Source organism: Microcaecilia unicolor, chromosome 8, assembly GCF_901765095.1.
Source record: "Microcaecilia unicolor chromosome 8, aMicUni1.1, whole genome shotgun sequence".
In the NCBI taxonomy this organism is placed as follows: Eukaryota; Metazoa; Chordata; class Amphibia; order Gymnophiona; family Siphonopidae; genus Microcaecilia; species Microcaecilia unicolor.
Window position 1 is genome coordinate 244,888,533 of NC_044038.1, and position 21,077 is coordinate 244,909,609.

Sequence of the window (21,077 nt, forward strand, 5' to 3'; positions counted from 1 at the left end):
CTCGGAGAACAACTGCTACAGGTATGTATCATACCCTTTTCCCACCTATTTGTAGGCTCAAAGTGGCTTACAGAGTGTGGTTATGACATAATCATTTCGTGTTAACAGGTACATTTCTTATAGTTTGAATGTTGGTAATAGAAGATAAGCTATAAATAATACTAGGCTCACACTTCGGGTCCTTTGGGATTGGTGTCAGGAGAATGTGACCGTGATCAACCGGGAAGCGCCCGTGCTGGAGCATGTAGTTTAGATAGGATGTAAAGTCAGCAACAAAACACTCTGGCGCCAATTGCAGCAGGTAGTTAGGGCAGCTATCCAGCTTGCAGTCTGTTCGTGAAAACTTGTGAAGGGCCATAGAGACCTTCTCAGTGGTGACCGGCTCAAAGGAGGACCAATAACGGTCAGCTGGGCAAGGGCCAAGTGGGGGCGCAAGGCCAATAAGGAAGTCATCAACTCTAGTGGAGCTCAGGGGGAACGAGTTCCGAAATAGAAGGATTTTTTTCCCTGAAATAGTTGGCCAACTGGGTTGCTGATGGCATGCCGTCACTTGGTGAAGTAACTGGGGTGGTGTCAAATAAAGAATTCAGTTGATGGTAGAGCTTCAGTTCATCCAACATAACCGTTTGAATTCTTTTCTGGAAGAAAGTTCTTTTGGCTTGTTTGATTGCATATTTGTAAGTGCGGTGAGAGACTTAAACAAAGCTCTTTCCAGCCTTCTAGTTTATTGTTTTAGCGCTTTAAGGTCATGAGTAAACCAAGCTTTAGATTTGCGGTGGAAGGAGGATTTAAGTTGCAAAGGTGCAAGTCCGTCTAAGTTGTGTTGACACCTGCTTTCCCAACGAGTGAGGTAATCAAAGGAGTCAGCGTTTGCTTGCCAGTCAACCCCATAAATTTGTTCCCAAAATCATCTCAGGTCAACTTCCCCTCTTGCACAATAAGTAGTGGGTTCCTCGGGGAGTGGATGGCTAGTCTTCCGCCAGCGGATGGCAAACCTTAATTGGTAGTGATCTGGCCAAGGGACGGCAGACGGCAGACCATGCATTAGCTACACAGAGGACAGAGTCATTGAGGAACTTGTAAGCAATGAGATCCAGGGTGTGGCCTTTTAAGTGCGTCGGATGCAGATCTGGATAATGAAGATCCAGGAGATTGAGGAAACTCAGGCACTGACAAGTGTTGGGAGAGTATTGATTTTCTAAATGGAGATTCAAGTCGCCAAGAATAAGGAGGTTGGAATAATTGGTGCAGGAAGTAGAGATAAAGTCCATGAGTATATAGAGTAATCTCCAAATGGGTGCATTTTTGGTGGCTAAAAATAAGCTCCCCTTTATGGAATTATTCTCCATGTCTCCATTCTTGCTCCCTTCCAGATCAGTCTCCTTCCTTTCCCCATCAGTTATCCCCACTCTTTCCCCTTCCCTTTCATATCCCTCCTTATCACCACCTTCCCCATCAGTCAGCCCTTGCTTTTCAAACCCTCTTCACCATCAGGGTCTGTCTCAGGCATGGCATCTCCTCTATTCTCTTCCCCATGATCAGGCTGCTCCCTCCTCCCTCCCATTCACGCTTGTATCCAAACTTCTTCAGTCTAGTTGCTTTCCTCCAGTTCCTCCAAGGAGCAAATCTTCCTCTACCAACCTTCGGCAGAGCATACTCGGGCAGCCCCAGGTGCCGCTTTTCTCTGAAGAGTCCCAAAATGGGTCTGCAGCAGCCATAAGTATTGTGTGCTAATCCTTCCTCATTCAACCTCGGCAGGAGCATGCTCAAACTGCCATTCACATCTCCCTGCTCCCACTGTATCTGTGTGACCTTCCACATGTCTGAGACAGGCTTCCTTTTTGTTGAGCCCTGCGACCTGGCACTATTTTATGCAATTTAATGTGTTCTTGTTAATTACGCTCAAAATTATGAATGCCCGTAATTCCCTGGGGTGTATCTAGATGTCAAGGCTTCCCACTGTTGCATCCTAAATCACAAGAGGAAACAGGAAGTGATGTCAGCAAGGATGTGATGTGGCAGAAGGAAGTCTGTGCAGGCAGCAGATGTGTATTGCTGCCAGCGCTGGGAAAGGCGCTGAGGTAGAGTGTGGGGGAGGGCAGCAAATGTTGGATCCTGGGGCGGATGAGAGGGGGAGCAAGGCAGCCACTTCTGAACTGTTTTGGAGCCAAGAATAAGTGGGCCTGTGCCCACGCCATTCGTCTACTTTGTTTTCAGTATATGGAAGCACTTTTAGCCTGCATAGGTCATAGTTTTCAAAGGGAATGAAGGCTCATTGTTTTGCAATTTATTCATTTTCAAAAAAAAAAAAAAAATTATGCATGATAAAAGCTCCCACATACTTTGCACCTGCTATTTGTGCAGGCAGCTAACAAAGGGGTAAAGTCTCTGAAATGGTAAATATATGCTTTCTTTTATTCCCCTGATTTCTTGGTGCGCTCCTGGAAAACTTACTTTAAACCTGTCTAAAAGTACACAATCTATGAAAGCTTGTACATACTGTTAGCCAACCCATTTCACTCGGGTAAATCATCATTTACTCAGGTGAATAGCTTTGGAAATTGTCCTCATCTTTTGCAAATTAAAAGAAACTTCCTTAAATACAAAGAAAACAGTTGTTACAAGAAATGATTTATCTTGGGGGAAAGAGCTCTAGAGCACTCGCTACTGTTTATAATTTAAGAGCAGGTGCCGTATTTATAAGTTTAGGATATTAATTTCTCCACCAATCACCAAAGGTGATAATTGCAATAAATTAAATAAATTAAGTATATATAAAAGATACCATATACTCAGAACACAAAGAGACCGTATTTTTAGCTTCAAAAAGGTTGATTTAATATACAATTGCACACGAGAGGTAGGTTTTAAGAGATCATTTACAGATAATCTGTGCTTAAGTAAGACAAAGTAGCAGGTCTAGATCAAAAGTTATGTTACTTACAAGTCCTTGTTACAAGCATGCTGTGGTCCAGCAGATTGATGAGCACATGGTTAGGACAGGAACAGGGCTTCTGCAGTGAGTGGATCTGAGTTGCTTGCAGCTGAAGAGAATCTGACTCTTGGGAAACAGCTTTTGCTTTTATATCTTGCAAGCTGCAGGAGGATATGCCATGTGGATCTTTGTCCTGGTTTCCTGGTTTCCACATGACCCTTGGGCATTTGCAAAGCATTGTGGTATCTTGGTCTCATGTCTTATGACATCACAAGACTTGCTGTCTGGATCTTGCTGTCAAATGGTCTTTTGATGTGAAAAGGCTTCCTGCTCAGTCTCTGGAGCAGATACACATTACAAGTCCTTCCTTTCTGCACATGTCTGAAAGCTGATGGGAGGGGCAGGTATACATTTGACAAGCAAATGTCCTGTTTATGGTTTCCCCTCTGAAGTCTTTGTCTTCAATGGCTTCTCCAGACTTTCTGTCTCTTGGGTCTTTGGTTTTCAGAGATGTCCTGATGAGCGTCCAGGTACCCACCTTAGTCATGCTTTTGTTCAGTCCTTTTATGTGGGAGGGCAGAGAGAGTTTTATTTCTCTTTGTCTTTGTTAAGTGTTTGTAATTGACTATCCCTGCTATCAGAAGTTCCCAGAAAAAGGGATGGAGAGAGAGGGGCTTGAAATGAAACTATTCTCTCTGCTGCAGTGTCAAATATATAAAAGCTGCACAAATATATTGGTGTATATATAATCCAGCAAATATGCTACATATTTCAGTAATAAACTGATACCATTACACAGTTATAAACTGAAATAGAGACTGGAAAACTGATACCTGCTGCTCTAAAGTCCAGTAAGAGTATCCTGTGGTTGATCAAGGTTGCACTTAAAGCTGTCTTAATTTTTTTTTTTTTTTTTTACTATACGTTTACTTAAGAAATGTGGGACTGCTGCTTTGTTACGGTATGAAATATGGTTTAGAAAGTTGAGGCTGATTTTTGAACCATTCAACAACCATTTGTGTTTCTGAGGCTCATGGGATGCCGAGTCCAGTGGAAGAAAGTAATTGCTTGCATAAACGGATGTGCAAAGAGTCGCATGAACATAAGAACTTATTGATGTGCCATACTGGGTCAGACCAAAGGTCCATGAAACCCAGTATTCTGTTTCCAGCAATGGTCAAGGAAACAAAACAGTGAAGTGTGCAAATTTTCCCTACACAGCACACTGTATGTGTTACGTCTGTCCTCCACTGTTTTGTTTCCTTCGATTGTTTGTGGAGACTTTGTCTTCCTTCTTTTTTGTTCCTGCAGTGGTCAATCCATGCCGGCATTTGTATTTATGTTTCTAAATTATAAATCATGTTTTGATGCTATATGCATATCTACAGTCCTTTCAGCTGTGATTTACTGCAAATTCTATCTGGTGATTGTAGTCTAGGAGTCTTATTTTGTTTTCAAATGAAAAAAGTGTATAAAAACTATTTTCTTATTGTGTTAGATCCCACAACAAAAGTACTGTTTTGCCAGCATAATTGTCCTAGACCTTGGTTGGGTGCCCTGGCTTGCATATCAGTACATGTATCTTTAGTTTGTGGCAGTTATCAATTGCTTAGTGACAGCCTAGCAATAACTGGATGTGGTCTTCTTGTTTTTAGATTATGCTGAAAAGTGCTCGGAGGAAAATAAATGTTGCATGACTTCTCTAGCCAGAGAGACACTGGATGACTATCATGATGCCCGAGCACCTACCATTGCACAGCTTCTGCAGGAGAAAACACTCTACTCCTTTTCAGAGTGGCCTAAGGTACCTCTCACAAATCCTAGCTGCTTTTCTTGAAATGTACATTCATTTCTTGGAAGGTTACTGTATAACGTACCAGCAGGAGATGAATCTGTCCTCCAGTGTTCAACCAATGAAATTTTTCATTTGGTTGGCATGATCCCTACCTAGTGTTCTTGTGCTCCACTGTGGATAGCAGGGGATATTTTCCCCAATGACAAACTTCTGAATACAAGTCTATCCAGTTATTGTAAAGGTTCTATAAATGTTAAATTCCATGGTACTTTTTAATGTTAACATACTGTGTAGCAGTGGTATACTCATATGTTTGGGTTTTTTTTGTTACATTTGTACCCCGCGCTTTCCCACTCATGGCAGGCTCAGTGCGGCTTACATGGGGCAATGGAGGGTTAAGTGACTTGCCCAGAGTCACAAGGAGCTGCCTGTGCCTGAAGTGGGAATTGAACTCAGTTACTCAGTTCCCCAGGACCAGAGTCCACCACCCTAACCACTAGGCCACTCCACCACTCCTCCTCCAGTTCAAACTAACTGAACAAAAACAGCAAAGTGGACGATGGAAGGCAGAAGATTCTTTATTAAACGTGCAAGTGACTCAACATGGACTGTGTTTTGGCCCAGAGGCCTGCGTCAGGAGTCAAATGATATCTGCACCAATTCCAGTACACTGTATCATTAAAATCTCGAGGATTTCAGCATCTCTAAGCACATATAAAGATACCTTTTTGACTCAAAAACAAAATATAGAATATGGAAAATCTCTTGCATCCAAATGATGTCAAGCAAAAGTACCAATCAAATGATTCTCCTTTGGGCCGAAACATGATCGGCGTCAAGTCATTTGCATGTTTAATAAAGAATCTTCTGCCTTTCGTCATCTGCTTCACTGTTTTTGTTTGGTTTTGTTGTACTATGAGCTATGTTCCCCTTGTATTTTGCATTCTTTCAAGCTGACACATTTATTTATTTAAAAACATTATATCTTGCACCATCTACCATTTTGAGCGGCTTACACACAACAATATACAATTACATTTAAATAAATAACATAAATCATCAACTACACAAAATGTTAGGCACCGATATTCACAGCTCCTGCCTGCTTAAATTGCCTGTGGCCACCTAACCCCAATATACAGCTGAATCTGCTCTAACCACTCATGTTGAAAGTGGGCAGGTCAGGGACGGTACAGAAGGTGGAGTTCAGGAGTTACGCAGGTACCAGCAATATTCAGTGCCGGAACGCACGTAGCTAAGCAGGTGAATTTAGGACAGCTCAAGAACTGTGATTCCAAAGGGTTTTCACTCACTTTTAAAATGTCCTTAATTTTTGGCACTGCTGTAAACTGTCAGTTAACCAGATGAAACTTTTAAAAGTGAATGTGTGTGCGAAGGTGCTTTTCAAGTTGTTTGACCACGAGTCCTCCTTGTGAGCAAGTTGAAAAATGGCTGATTGACTGTTCATATGACCTGCCACTTTTAATTTTATTATTAGCAGGGACTTGAGGAGGGGGAATAATTTGACATAATTTAGCATTCCTGATCATTTTGAAAAGTTGGATCACATGTTCCTCAGTGTTCTGTTCTGTAGATTAGTTATGCTCAGATTGTTCAACTTTCCATCATACTGTTAAGTTCTGTTGAGCTTTTTCAAATTTGTACATTCCTGTTGATCCCCTCTGGACATTTTTCTAGTTTTCAAACATTTTCCTAAAGTGTAGTGCTAATAATACTTAATAATGTGAGAAAATTGAAGTGTAATATACTAGGATGTGCCTTTGAAGAAAACATGCTAGTAATTTGGCTGGTTTGACTTGAAGGTTTTTTTTACTTTTATTTTTTAGTTACATTTTATGTCTGTTAATTGTTGAAATTGTATTTTTTTACTTTTATTTTTTAGTTACATTTTATGTCTGTTAATTGTTGAAATTGTATTTATTTACTTTATTTTGTATGTTTATTTGTTCACGGCCAAGTACGATGAGATTGTGTGGTTTATAAATATTTTAAATAAATAAATTTCACTTGTCTCTTATGTGATGCACTTGATGAAGGTAAATTTATGAAGAATTTTTTTGCACATAAAGGCCTTTTATAAAATTAGCCCAGGGGTTACGCACTTTAAAGTATGCGCGGTAACGGAAGAACATGTTCTTTTATGTGAGCTGGGTGTATATATGTTCTGGGGCAGGGCTTGGGCAAAGTTGTGATTTAAGTGCTTATTCATATGCTAATATTTCCAATGGATTCCAAGCAGGCTTAATTGTCCATAGCTTCAATTTAGTTTACCCCATGTGCCTACTGGGGCAATTCTGTAACTTGGCGCTTCCAGTTAGGCATACCAATGCTGAGTGCTGTGTGTGTTCCAAGATGCCATTAGAGAATATTAGCATAAACCTGAATTGGTGTGGCAAAATTTCGGAGTGGCAGGTGTAAATGGATATGCCTAAATGATGCAAAGAACGTAACTTAGACACACAAGTTCATGACATGCCCATAGCCCGCCCTTGCTCTGCTCACATTTACCCCCCCCCCCCCAGCAGTTAAAAACTGTAGCATCTAGTGCACAAACATGCAAAACTTCCAGTTTTGGAACCTGTGAAATGCGTAAATGATGTATAAGGGTTGGTGTCAAGTTATAGAATTGCCTTTCACGTTCCTTTGTAAAATAGGTGCCTATGTGGCCTTCACACACAAGAGACCTGTTATAAATTATCCTCGAAAAGACCTAATAAGATGTTCTCGTTTTTATAATAGTATTAATCCCAAACCTGGTCCTGGAAGCACCCCAGTCAGTCAGCTTTTCAGGATATTTGCAATGAATATTCATGACAGAGATTTATTCATTGTAAATATCCTGAAAAGCTGACTGACAGGGGTGCGTCCAGGACCAGGTTTGGGAACCACATAGACTTTTTTTTTTCTAGACAAAGATCTACCGCACAAACTTCCTCAAAGCATTTTTACCAAATTAGTAAATCATTGCACTTTTTGCATCAGCTTTTATAGAAGAGAAGAATGTGAAATTTCCTGAAGCAGTTGCTGTAACTCATGTTTTCTTTGTAGGATCGGGTGATAATTAATCGCATCGATAACATCTGCCATGCAGTACTGAAAGGAAAGTGGCCTTCTTCCAATCAACAATTTGAAGCACAGAGTACAGTATCTGCCCCAGTATTACCCAGTAACCCAGGCCTTAGAAGCAACTTTAGTAGTCAAGAAACACAGGAGCCAGACTTCAGTGGTGAATCTCCAGACTCTCATATGCAGAAGGTAAGTGTCAGAGACATATGACACATGCTCAGATTATTGTACAGAAGGTAAGGTGTCAAGGATATCAAGCATTGGGTCTATGCAGTAGACTGAGAAGTGTGCAAAGCGATGTGTGATAGAGCAGTCAGGGAAATCATCAAATAAGAAAGGCAGTGCATTACTGAAAACAGTGAAAAACAGTAAAATCCTCAAAAAGAAAGCATGTCTGGGGGACTTGTTAGTTTCTGGGATGATTTCCCGTACTGAGCTTGCTGGCTGATAAGACTAGCAGCATTAAAAAGATTTTAATTGTCTCCACATCTGTTCTGCCTATTATCTCTTATAAAGCATGTGGTAATTAGACACTGGTACCTCATGCTTTTTCTGCATCACATATTAAGGTCTGTGGTTAGGCTGCAGGATTTCAGATGCTTGTGTGGTGTACATTGTTTATTGTGCATTATTGAATAAAAGCTAAAGTTAAAAAACAAACAAAAATCAAAAGGAGGTAATGTTAGTGCCAGACATTAGATTCTAAGCTGGAGAAGAGGCAATCTGGAATTATTACTCAAAGTAGTTATTGTTAAATCTATTTTATTGAAAATCGATAACAAGCAAATACAGAACACGAGGTCTCATTTTCTACGAGCTATATATTCTCAACACTAACCTTCCCCAACCTCCACAACTTATTAGTTAAATCACGAGCTGATTTTGAGAACTGCAGGGGATCTGAGAAATCTAGGGGACTGGAGGACTAAATAGAAGATGAAATTTAAAATAGACAAATGCAAAGTGATGCATTTAGGGGAAAAAAAAAACAATCCAAACTGTAAGTACATGATGTTGGGTTCTGTGTTAGGTGTCATCACCCAAGAAAAAGAAAAAAAAACCCAAATAGAATGTTAAGAAATGCACCTTGAGTATTGTGTGCAGTTCTGCTCAGCCGTCTCGAAAAGGATGTAGCAGAACTAGAAAAGGTTCAGAGAAGGATGATCAGAATGATGCAGAGGGATGAAACAGCTCCCCTACAAGGAAAGACTAAACAGGTTAGGGCTTTCCCATTGGAAGAAGAGACATCTGAAAGGACACATGATAGAAGTCTATAAAATTATGAATGGTGTGGAATAGGTGAAAATAGGGCATGGTTATTTACCGTTCTAGATAGTACTAGGGCTAGGGAACACCCATGAAGCTAATAAGTGTCACTTTTAAAACAAATTTGGGAAAATGTTTTTCACTACAGTTAACTGTGGAATTTTGTTGCTAGAGAAAGTAATGAGTGCAGTTAGCGTAACTAAGTTTAAAAGAGGATTTGACAAAATCCAAGATGGCGTTAGAGTAAGATGCACCTCTAGGAGCTCCTGCGTTGATTGTGTTGTTCTTAGTTCATTGTTGTTCTTAGCAGGGGGAAGCCGAGAGGGGTTCCTCCTTCCCCTCCGGTTCCTGGCGGTATGCGACAGATCACCATTACATCTTTCATGGTCTCCTCTTCTCAAGGGGCAGGGGACAGCCCCAGCTTAGGCAACGAACTTTCGCTGAGCCCGGGGGGACCTGGAACTCCCTCGATTCCCGGAAGTGCTAACCAGGTTTGTTCCCCGCTGGTAATGGAGGACGCTGGAGAACAGTGATGGAGGAGATGGGACCCAGAGCGTCACCATCAGCAATAGAGGTTCTGTCTGTGCCTCCCCTGAAGCCGCTGGTGAAGCCCCTGATAATAACCGTGGACACACTCTGGGAGGCAATTGTGAGTTTACACCAAGTTTGCTCCTCATTTATGTCTGTTTTTATTGCTTCTTCAACTAAATTGATAGATTTGGAGTCTAAGACCTGCACTATTAAAACTGATTTGATGGACAAAGCTATTATTGATTTAAAATCCTTACAGACTTTGCATATTTTCCAAATTTTCTACTTTCCTTAATAAGATGGACTTATACTTCATGTTCGGTTTTTGAATTTTCCCCAAACCTGGTTGACTTCAGCGAGAGAACTGTTTTATACTTTCTTACAAACAATACTGGAGTTTCCAGAAGCAGCTAGGCCACCTTTGCAAAGGATTTTCTATGTGGTTTCTACTGGAAAAGGGTCTTCTGAAGTCCCTGCAGATTTAAATATTTCAGATATATTGGAGTTACCAGATTCAAAGAGAACTGTGACTACTAGGGCTACACTATTGGTGTCTTTTGTTTTCCATCAGGATAGAGACTCTGTTCTGAGATTATACTTTAAGACTTCTGATACTTCATTTATGGGTGGAAAAGTGTAGGTGTTTCCAGATGTGTCTAAATGGACGCGCGGAAGAAGTTTTTGTAGTTGCGTTCTTCCTGTATTGGATTAGGAGCCACTTTCCAGCTTAGATTTCCTTGCAAATGTCATTTCACCTATCAGAATTTTCAATATATTTTTTATGAACCTTCTCAGTTGAGAGTTTTTCTTGAGGGAAGGGGTGTAACCTCTATCTGACCTTCCAGTATTTGAATGTTTAGGATTATTGTTTAAATGTTAGGTCTAGTTAAATGAAGAGAGGCTTTCTTACCAATTGCCTTTTTTTTCTTTTCTTATTTCTTTAATAACTTCCATCTTTTCATGGATTTACTATTCTTGGATCTCCTAATGTGGTCTGCGCTTAAAGTCTATTTCCTTTTTAGTTTTGAATGTATATTCTGATTTCTTTGTCTATAATATGGATTTCTTATCAAAGATTATATCTTTGTTGTGAAATTTAAATGGAAAAAAAAAAAGGGATTTGACAAATCCTTGGAGGAAAAGTTTGTAAACCATTATTAACCTCGTAGACTTGAGAAAGCCACTGTTTATAACTGGGTGTGAGAAAACAAAGATTGGTCTGTTCTTTGAGATTCTGTTTAGTTGGAGACAGGATTCTGTCTAAAAATGAAACTTTGGTCTGACCCAGTATGGTATTCCTTGAATTCTTATGAGTGTGGTTTCCTTGTATTACATTTCCTGGTCTTTTTGATGAGTCTTGCCCAGTCTATCCAGAAATATTCAAATATTTGACAGGACTCAATTTATAGGTAGTGAAATTTTTTATTTACTGAAAAAAAAGTTCTCGGACAGAGGGTCATGTGAAGGAGGAAGGTTCAGAGGAAATAAAATAAATAGTTTTGTATTGAGAGGATGGTAGATGCTTTGATAATATTGAAGCATGCTTGGGATAGACAGAGAGGACACTGGTTTAGAAAACAGGATAGCAGGTTGCAGCATTACAAGCATTCATCCTTCACTTTCTTAAGAAAAGAGGCAAAGGAAGAGTTGATAAGGAGAAAACAAGGGGCAAGTAAGTGAAATGAGATCTAGCAACAGCTCAGGCTATGGGGTTTTCAGGTTGGTGCTAATAGGCTAACACTCCTCAGAAACCACCAGCAGGTCGCTAGTAGGTTGGTGATAGCCAAGTACCATCCAGTAATGTACTGGGACTTTGGATGTCAGATGTTTGGGTGTCAGCCTAATTAGTTTTGGTAGTCTTGTAGATTATTGCAAAGCTTGGTGATAAGACATGGGAGCAAACACTGGTTGGTGCTGGATTAAGTATCTATGTATGATGGTCAAGATCCAAAGAGGAAGATAACAGGAACTGACTTTGTTTTAGGAGCAAAAATAATGTAGGAAGTTACCCTCAAGATACACTGGTCCAGATATTCAAAGGATTTATGCTTCCAACATAAATTGGCCTTTTTGCATAAATTTAGGAGCTCAGCATTTTATGAATGTTGGACCCACTGTCTCTATTTGTGAGTTTTAGATCCAGTGTCACCCCAGTGTACCTGAATGTAAATCACTGTAAGCTGTAACTGAACAAGGCATGAGCTGAATCCAAAATGCTTTTCCTTTCTTAATGAGTTCCGTCACCATTTGTCTGAGGAGAGCAACGCCTTGGAAAGCATCCATGATGCCTCTACTTCTACTGATTCTGTAGATAGGATATTCTTTTTTTCTCAATGAGGTTTTATTGAACATTTTTCAGAAGACAATAAACAGTTCAACAGTACCAATTAACAAATATCATTGAATAAGTGTAAATATTGCTCACCAAAATATGCCCCAGGCAGAACAAATGTGGATAGATGGGACATTGTAATCCACACCTCTCCTTTCATTCTCAACTTTTGGATATCTGTGGCAGATCTCTGACGTTGGAGCTCTGCCATCTTCTCTTTCAAGAAGAGCCATCTTACTAGCTCCTTTCCTCAAACACCCTGCATTTGTCACATTCACATACCGAGCTACTTTGAACCATGCCTCTGCAATAGCTACAGTACTTAAGTCTGCCTTTCAGTTCCAGAAAATTGCAGCTTAGACTGTGAGGGTTTGAGCTTATTGTTTTCCAGCTATTCTTTGTTGGCTTGCTCATCTTCTGTATTATCTTTTGCATGGTTTCCTCTTTTACTTTCTAGGTGAGTAACCAAGATGATATCTTTTGCTGTTTTCCCCACTGGGTGTGATATCCTGAACTCATCTGCTACCATGTGTCACCCCCAGCCTCTAGTTTAAATATCTGGCAATATATTGTGTGAATTTCTTGCTTAAGATCTGTTTTCCTGGCACAAAAAAAGTGCAGTCCAAACTGGGTTTTCTTAAAAAATCGGTTTCAATACTGGTACTCAACAACTTAACCAGAAACCTTGTTACAAAATCGAAAAAACAAACAAAAAAATTAAATTAAATGTGCTCAGTTTTTTTGGGGTGCTATAGTGTCTCAGAGTTTTGAGAAGCATTTACACTCCATTCTCACATCATCGCACGTCCTACCACCAGCCAAGCATTAATGTTAAAAATTATAACAGAAAATCTTTTAAATTAAAGATAAAAACAGCTGTTAGATATTTGAAATTACTTAGCTTGGGTGCTGGTGCGAACAAAATTATCAGTGTTCATAGAATATCTTCTCAAAACCGCGCCCCAGTCATCTTGGACTTCCTGGACGCTGATCTACAACAGAGGCTCCAATAGCATTTTTTCTTCTCAATTCATGTGATGTAAATTCCTAAATTCCCTGTTCTAATAACATATACAAGGAATTTAGGAATTTACATCACATGAATTGAGAAGAAAAAAATGCTATTGGAGCCTCTGTTGTAGATCAGCGTCCAGGAAGTCCAAGATGACTGGGGCGCGGTTTTGAGAAGATATTCTATGAACACTGATAATTTTGTTCGCACCAGCACCCAAGCTAAGTAATTTCAAATATCTAACAGCTGTTTTTATCTTTAATTTAAAAGATTTTCTGTTATAATTTTTAACATTAATGCTTGGCTGGTGGTAGGACGTGCGATGATGTGAGAATGGAGTGTAAATGCTTCTCAAAACTCTGAGACACTATAGCACCCCAAAAAAACTGAGCACATTTAATTTAATTTAATTTTTTTGTTTGTTTTTTTTTGATTTTGTAACAAGGTTTCTGGTTAAGTTGTTGAGTACAAAAAAAGTGCAGCCATCATTACATCATAGCCTTGTGTTTTTCCATATATTGCCTCCAATATATCTAAAACTTTTAGTTTACACCAGAGTTTGAGATATATTATTGAAGTTGTCTGCATAATGTGATCCTTCTTCCTTTCCATAGGATTTAAACGTAGGTTTCACTGTATAATCCATTTTTTTTCTTGAAATCCATGATACTGTTTTTGCTACCCTCAGGATAGATTCGTGTCTCCTCCATTTCCCGAGGATGAGAAAAAGCACAAGAAGCCATATGAGTTTGAGAGTGAAATGGAAAGTATCAAGAACAGGAGCCTGGAACAGCTAACTGCATCCCATGGAAAACCTACCATGGTCCTGAATGGCTGGCGGGAAACTGCCATGGACCTTTCCAGAAATGCAGACCCTTCCTCACATCCCACACCACCCTTTTCACTCAGCACAAGCACACCTAAACTAGGGTCTGTCAGTGCTCTGCAGGGCGCTCTGGGCATGGACCTATCTGGGATCTTGCAAGCAGGCTTAATTCACCCTGTTACGGGGCAAATCGTGAATGGGAGCCTGCGAAGAGATGATGCTGCCTTGAGGAGGAGGAGGGGGAGAAGGAAAAATGTAGAAGGGATGGACCTCATGTTCAGAAAGGAGAGAGCTTTGCAGTCTCCAGTTCCAGTAAGTTATGCTCTTTTTGCGTTCCTTAAATTGCTGTGTAGTGTCCATGATTTATAATGTGCTATGAGTATAGATTTATATATATTTGTTCAGGGCCGGTCTTAGGGCGAGGCGACCGCATAGGGCCTCGCGCTCAAGGGGGCCCTGCGTGGCGCGCGCCTCCACCCGACAGCCCGAGTTCCAGTCCCCCTCCCTCTGAATTTTAAAAGTTACCTCGTCGGGTTACGGGCAGCGGCAGGCGGCAGCAGTGAAAAGCGTGCGAGCTGCTCGGCGCTTCAGGAGCCTTCCCTTCCCTCTCCTGGAGCTCGGAGGGATGGCCCAGGAGCATGGGGGGAGCTCGGAGGGAGAGGTGGCCGCCCTGGAGCTAGGGTGGGGACGGGGTTAGGGTGGGGCCCCATCAAATTGGTCTGCAAAGGGTCCCGCACTTGCTAAGACCGGCCCTGTATATGTTATTAGAACTGTGACAATAGAAGGACTTTTGGTGGGGTTTTTTCACAGACAGTGTTCTGTTTGATTAAACAGACTATCACAACGTAGTGGGCAATATGCCCTAACTTCGTGGTTCTTTTCCATTATTCCATATTATACACACAAGAACCATTCTGACCCCTGAGGCAGGCGTTTCTACACCGAAACACAGCCCGTGTCGGGTCATTTTCAGATTAAAGGACGACCGTTATCTCTATCCTGAAGGCCTAGTGTTGCTTTTCTTTTCTGTGATAATAAAAGGATAAAGACATTTATGAAAGGAGTGGAGCAGGTGGGGGGGAAGAGAGGTTGGTAGTTGGGAGGCGAGGATAGGGGAGGGCAGACTTATACGGTCTGTGCCAGAGCTGGTGATGGGAGGCAGGACTGGTGGTTGGGAGGCGGGAAATACTGCTGGACAGACTTGTGTACGGTCTGTGCCCTGAATAGGCAGGTACAAATCAAGGTAAGGTATGCACATATGAGTTTGTCTTGTTGGGCAGACTGGATGGACCGTGCAGGTCTTTTTCTGCTGTCATCTACTATGTTACTATGAGTGATCATATAGTACACAAGTGAATTAAAGCCTTTCCCTACTATAGCTGGCACAAACAGATTATGGGTGCAACCAAGATAAACCCAGAATGGTTCATTTTAAAATATAACAATTACTGGAGAACTCAAGCTCTAAATAAATTACTACAACCTGATCAATGAAGCTTGAAGTAGAAATGTAGTAAGTTTTGAAGTGTCCCTTAAACAGGAGGAAAAAACTCCAACCTTTACAGACTTTATCTAACAAATGGAACCTCAAACCTCCAACAAGGGACCATACCAAAGTACTTATAACACCTTGTATATACAGGAGTAGATTACTATCATAGGTTCCTACTAAGAAAGGAGAAGAGAAAAAAAGCCCAAACGAAAAAACTCATCTTAAATGAGAAAACTGTGTGGGTTAAAAAACTGTCCTCCCCTCTTGTAAATATTTAAAGACTCTGTAAAAGGAACACCAAAACCAAACCTACCTACGCTAACCACAACCCAGAACCAGACTACCTTATCAGGAGACCCCTCGGGAGAAGAGAGCCCCAAGAAAACTAACTCGAGCACTAAAGCAGTAGGAGAAAACTCAAACCTGCCCGCTGTTTAGTAAACTTAGAAGCCCCCCATGGCCAAGCATCCAAAATGAAAAAAGTTCTTATACTTAGCTTTGTCCCAACATGGAAACTTCAAAAAGAGCCTGCATAGTTGTTTTATGAGGAATGCTGGCCACTAGCGATCTGCAATCCCCCAAGGGCTCCGGAGCCTTGCAAAAAGTGTATTTGATTCGACGAAAAGATGCCGACCCTCCAACAAGAGCGCCTTGTTTCGCCACCCTCGTGGCTGCTTCAGGAAGGGCGCTTTAAATCCATCAGCTACTGAAAAACGACGCTGGAAACTGAGTCTCTGTCGTATAAGTGCCACAGATGGTATAGGAGCTGGAACTCCGGTTAAAATTCAGTTTTTTAAATGTTGCTACGACGTCGTGACGTCACGACGTCCTATCTTAACCAATCATGGTAAAGAAGCGAAGGAAACCGCACCTCCAACTTACAAATTAATAATAAGCATTCCACTCGATATTTTTGTTTAATCCTGAGGGTGCAACTGTTTTAAGTACATAAATCCAGTGTTGTTCCTTACGCCATAAGATTTTTTTTTTTTTTTTGGTTCTGGAAGATCGGCTTCGTCCTCATGTGGTACCTACGGACTTCCTTATTGATCTCACTCAGCTAGCCCTGTATAACAACCATTTCATTTTCGATAAAGAGTTGTATCTTCAAACTTCGGGCATAGCCATGGGGGCTTCTTTTGCCCCCTCCTTCGCAAATATCTTTATGGGACAGTTTGAAGAACAATTTGTGTATACTAGCACGGGGTTTGTCTGTGTACAATACTGGGGTCGCTACATTGATGATGTGTTTATGATTTGGCAGGGCTCCGAGGAACAGTTAAGGGACTTTGTTCACTATCTCAACAGTTGTCATAACACTATTAAATTTGATTATAATTCCCATATTGACAGCATCCATTTCGTGGACGTTTTAGTTACAAAGGAGAGTGGGATGTTAAGAACAAATGTCTTTGTCAAACCAACAGATAGGAATTCTCTGTTGAGGTATGACAGTATGCACCCCTACCATCTTAAACGCAGTCTGCCCTATTCACAGTTTTTGCGATATCGGAGGATTTGTGATACAACTCAACAATTCCAAGAATCAGCAGGGGAATTGCATCATAAATTTAAGGAAAGGGGATACCCAGATAAATTAGTGAAACAATCTTATAAGAGGGCTTTGAGTCAACATAGAGATCTTCTGATCCAAGATAATCAGCCAATGAGGTCTAACAGTATGGACAAGGTTATCTCCTGTGTGTTGAAATTTACAAATAGATCTCCTCAGATTTCTGCAATTCTAAGGAAGCATTGGAATATAATGTTGACACAGGAAGCATTTCAAGACCATCATCTTATGCTGTCCTATGCTCGGAACCTGAATCTACAGGATCAACTCAGTGTGGCAGATGTGTGGTCTATGACCACACACACTGAGGGATTCCATCATAAATGTGGTCATTGTTCTATTTGCTCCATAACAGTGGAAAGTTCGGAGTTCAAGTCTACAGATGGTAGGACTTACAAACTTAAGTTTCGTACCATGTGTGAATCGAAGAATGTGGTTTATCTTTTTCGATGCCCTTGCAATTTAATCTACATAGGGCACACTACTCGACAGTTTAAAACAAGGGTGATTGAACACCGGCATTGCATTACCAATTCCAAGTGGGAAGCACCTATGACTCGCCATTGTCATCAGGCTCAACATCAGTTTGATCAGTTACAATGCATGGTCATTGATCAAGTATTTATGGGTAAGAGAGGGGGGGATTTAAAAAAAATCTTATGGCGTAAGGAACAACACTGGATTTATGTACTTAAAACAGTTGCATCCTCAGGATTAAACAAAAATATCGAGTGGAATGCTTATTATTAATTTGTAAGTTGGAGGTGCGGTTTCCTTCGCTTCTTTACCATGATTGGTTAAGATAGGACGTCGTGACGTCACGACGTCATAGCAACATTTAAGAAACTGAATTTTAACCGGAGTTCCAGCTCCTATACCATCTGTGGCACTTATACGACAGAGACTCAGTTTCCAGCGTCGTTTTTCAGTAGCTGATGGATTTAAAGCGCCCTTCCTGAAGCAGCCACGAGGGTGGCGAAACAAGGCGCTCTTGTTGGAGGGTCGGCGTTTTTTCGTCGAATCAAATACACTTTTTGCAAGGCTCCGGAGCCCTTGGGGGATTGCAGATCGCTAGTGGCCAGCATTCCTCATAAAACAACTATGCAGGCTCTTTTTGAAGTTTCCATGTTGGGACAAAGCTAAGTATAAGAACTTTTTTCATTTTGGATGCTTGGCCATGGGGGGCTTCTAAGTTTACTAAACAGCGGGCAGGTTTGAGTTTTCTCCTACTGCTTTAGTGCTCGAGTTAGTTTTCTTGGGGCTCTCTTCTCCCGAGGGGTCTCCTGATAGGTAGTCTGGTTCTGGGTTGGGGTTAGCGTAGGTAGGTTTGGTTTTGGTGTTCCTTTTACAGAGTCTTTAAATATTTACAAAAGGGGAGGACACTTTTTTAACCCACACGGTTTTCTCATTTAAGATGAGTTTTTTCGTTTGGGCTTTTTTTCTCTTCTCCTTTCTTAGTAGGAACCTATGATAGTAATCTACTCCTGTATATACAAGGTGTTATAAGTACTTTGGTATGGTCCCTTGTTGGAAGTTTGAGGTTCCATTTGTTAGATAAAGTCTGTAAAGGTTGGAGTTTTTTTCCTCCTGTTTAAGGGACACTTCAAAACTTACTACATTTCTACTTCAAGCTTCATTGATCAGGTTATAGTCATTTTAAAATATACAATTTTTTACCCAGTCTCATTTGTGGATGTCTTATACGGATCTCAGCTGTGACCCGCATATTTATTTATTTATTTGTTGCATTTGTATCCCACATTTTCCCACCTATTTGCAGGCTCAATGTGTGCTTACATTATTCCGTAGTGGCGATCGCCATTTCCGGAATGCTCCAGCAGCCAGGGTAATGTGAATTAGCCCTGAATATTTAGTGTAAGTGTCCGGACATGGCCCATCACTGAACGTCCAGGGCTAATTTTGCCTGAGGCGGTCAGTGTTTAAAGAAATGCTGACCACCGGGGGCTGAATATCAACGAGTTATTTTGTGTAAATTGGCCCTTTCCTGGGCACTCATTGGACTGTTCTCAGTCTGTTATGAGGAAAGGTACACTAACTTGATCAGACCAGAAGTAAGCAGAGAGATCTTTCATGATGATTACCCAATGCCACCCGTCTGGAAAGGAGTATAAGGAGAGAGGCTGTGTGATTCCTGATAGATGCTCAGACAGCAGATAATATAAATGGTGTTGTGTTTAACGTACTGCTGAATAATTGTCATAGAAGAGGCTAAACTCAAAGAAATAACAGTTCAATCCCAAGAAATACTGCTTAGATTTATATTTCAAATGCAGAGTTTTATGGCCTTTTTCCTCCTTTGGACTTCCTCAGGATCATCGAGAGGATCAGAACAAGTGCCTCCAAAGCACCAGTCACCTGAATTTGCTGAGCACCTCATCTCCCCAGCCAGTAACCACGACCTCTGTGGTGGCAGAGAAAGCTGCTTCAAATAAAAGCTTGTTGGACTGGTTGAAACAACAATCAGACTACACTATGGATATACCAGGCTTTGGGACTGTAAGTGACACACGCTTGCCACAGTCCATGCACATCTTGAACGTAGTCAACATCATGGCATGAAAACCTCAAATTCTTACATCACAGGGAAGTAACTTCATAGTACCACACCACTATGATTAATATATGTTACATGTCGTGTCATAAGGTGATGAACTGAAGGACCGATGTTAAGCGCATTTCTGTAAATTACACTCCCTCAGTATTTTTAACATGTGCACTTCATGTGAGTTTATCTTGTTGGGCAGACTGGATGGACTGTTCAGGTCTTTATCTGCCATCATTTATTGTGTTACTATATTGTACACTGCTCGTACTTTTAGCCACATGAAGATAAGTTGTTTCCAAGGGCATATTGTGGGCAGGATTAAAAAATAACACAACGTAGATTGGTTTTTGAAGTCTCCATGTGTTATTTTCCTTAGAAAATCTACCCACACACAGAGCAAGTATAAATGTCTGCGGCAAGCTTTCTAGTTAAAGTGCAGGCCTACTCCCTGTTTGATCACTGATGCAAAGTCCACAGGCAAAAAGTACACGAGAACTTTGCCCTGAGAAATGGCCATCATAAAATTGCTGACAAGAGGGCACGTACTTTGATACGATCTGCACATAGGTATTCCTGGGATTGGCATTTGAGCGTGTGTGGCTGCAGGTGTCTCAGAGCATTTGTCTTTTACTGGGGATACTTCGAGGAACCTATTTTATTAAGCCACATTCAAATGTGTGATACCTTCTGAAATAGGTGCATTTTTTAAAATATTTATTCAGCACTTACCCTTAGGGTAAATCATAATAGAATCTATATTTAATTTCCAATTATCTAAATTTTTATAGAAAGCTGGTGTGCACACTAGAAATGGGCTTAGCACATGGGAAAGTCCCACATAAGGATGTGCTAAGCCCAATTCTTAGTGCAGCTTAGTAAAAGAGACCCAATATGTGTTATTCCTTTAGGGGGCCTTTTACTAAGCCACTTTTAGCTCTCTGTAGAAACCAACTGACTATATTCCTATGGGCGTCTCAACGTTTACCGCCAGCTGTTTTCTACCATAAGCTAAAAATGCTACCGTAACTTAGTAAAAGACCCCTTTAATGCACGTTAGTAACTTCCCCTGTTGATCTTTAGACTTATTATTTTCCTATTTAGGGTGCATAATTTTTGAGACACCTTATATGGGATTTTTGTATTATATTACATACTTGTGTGCAGATAGAACTTTGTCATTGGCAATTGAGCAAATTACAGCTTTACAGACAGTGTTAATGCTTTTTTCAAACTGGCCTGCAGGTGTCACTGTAAGTACATACTTCTCCTGTTCCCCAGGGCTGTGTGTGCTGAGTAAAGACCTTGCATCTGCTTCTTGGCAACTCAGAATTCTAACCTTTCAGTTACCCATACTCTGTCATCTAATGTTAATGGATAGAATTAAGTAGCAAAACAGTACATTTGGGTTGAGCAGAGGCAGAATGCTTTCACCACATTCTGATTTGCACTAGAAAGTGTTTAATATCAAAATACTACTTTCCAGAATTTTTCAGAGAAGCCCAAACAAAGAAGGCAGCGCTCCAAGGACCCAGGCAAGTTGGACATAAACACAGGGACTGGGGAAGAGAGAGTGCCAGCGATCAACAAGAGCTCAGGTCGGAGGGTAAGAAAGGAAATATGATCTCAAATATTTTGTCACACTTGTTCTATTTCCATCTTAAG

At 40.8% G+C, this 21,077-nt stretch overlaps 1 protein-coding gene across 2 annotated transcripts in view; it reads left to right on the forward strand.

Annotated features, from left to right (window-relative positions):
* CHD6 (chromodomain helicase DNA binding protein 6) overlaps window positions 1-21,077 on the forward strand; it is a 218,829-nt gene that overhangs the window by 182,951 nt on the left and 14,801 nt on the right. For both annotated transcript variants that reach the window (XM_030212950.1, XM_030212951.1), the window contains 5 exons: window positions 4,591-4,739; window positions 7,800-8,006; window positions 13,647-14,096; window positions 19,181-19,366; window positions 20,899-21,018. In XM_030212950.1, coding sequence (XP_030068810.1) covers window positions 4,591-4,739; window positions 7,800-8,006; window positions 13,647-14,096; window positions 19,181-19,366; window positions 20,899-21,018 — 1,112 coding nt within the window. The remainder of the gene's footprint in view (window positions 1-4,590; window positions 4,740-7,799; window positions 8,007-13,646; window positions 14,097-19,180; window positions 19,367-20,898; window positions 21,019-21,077) is intronic.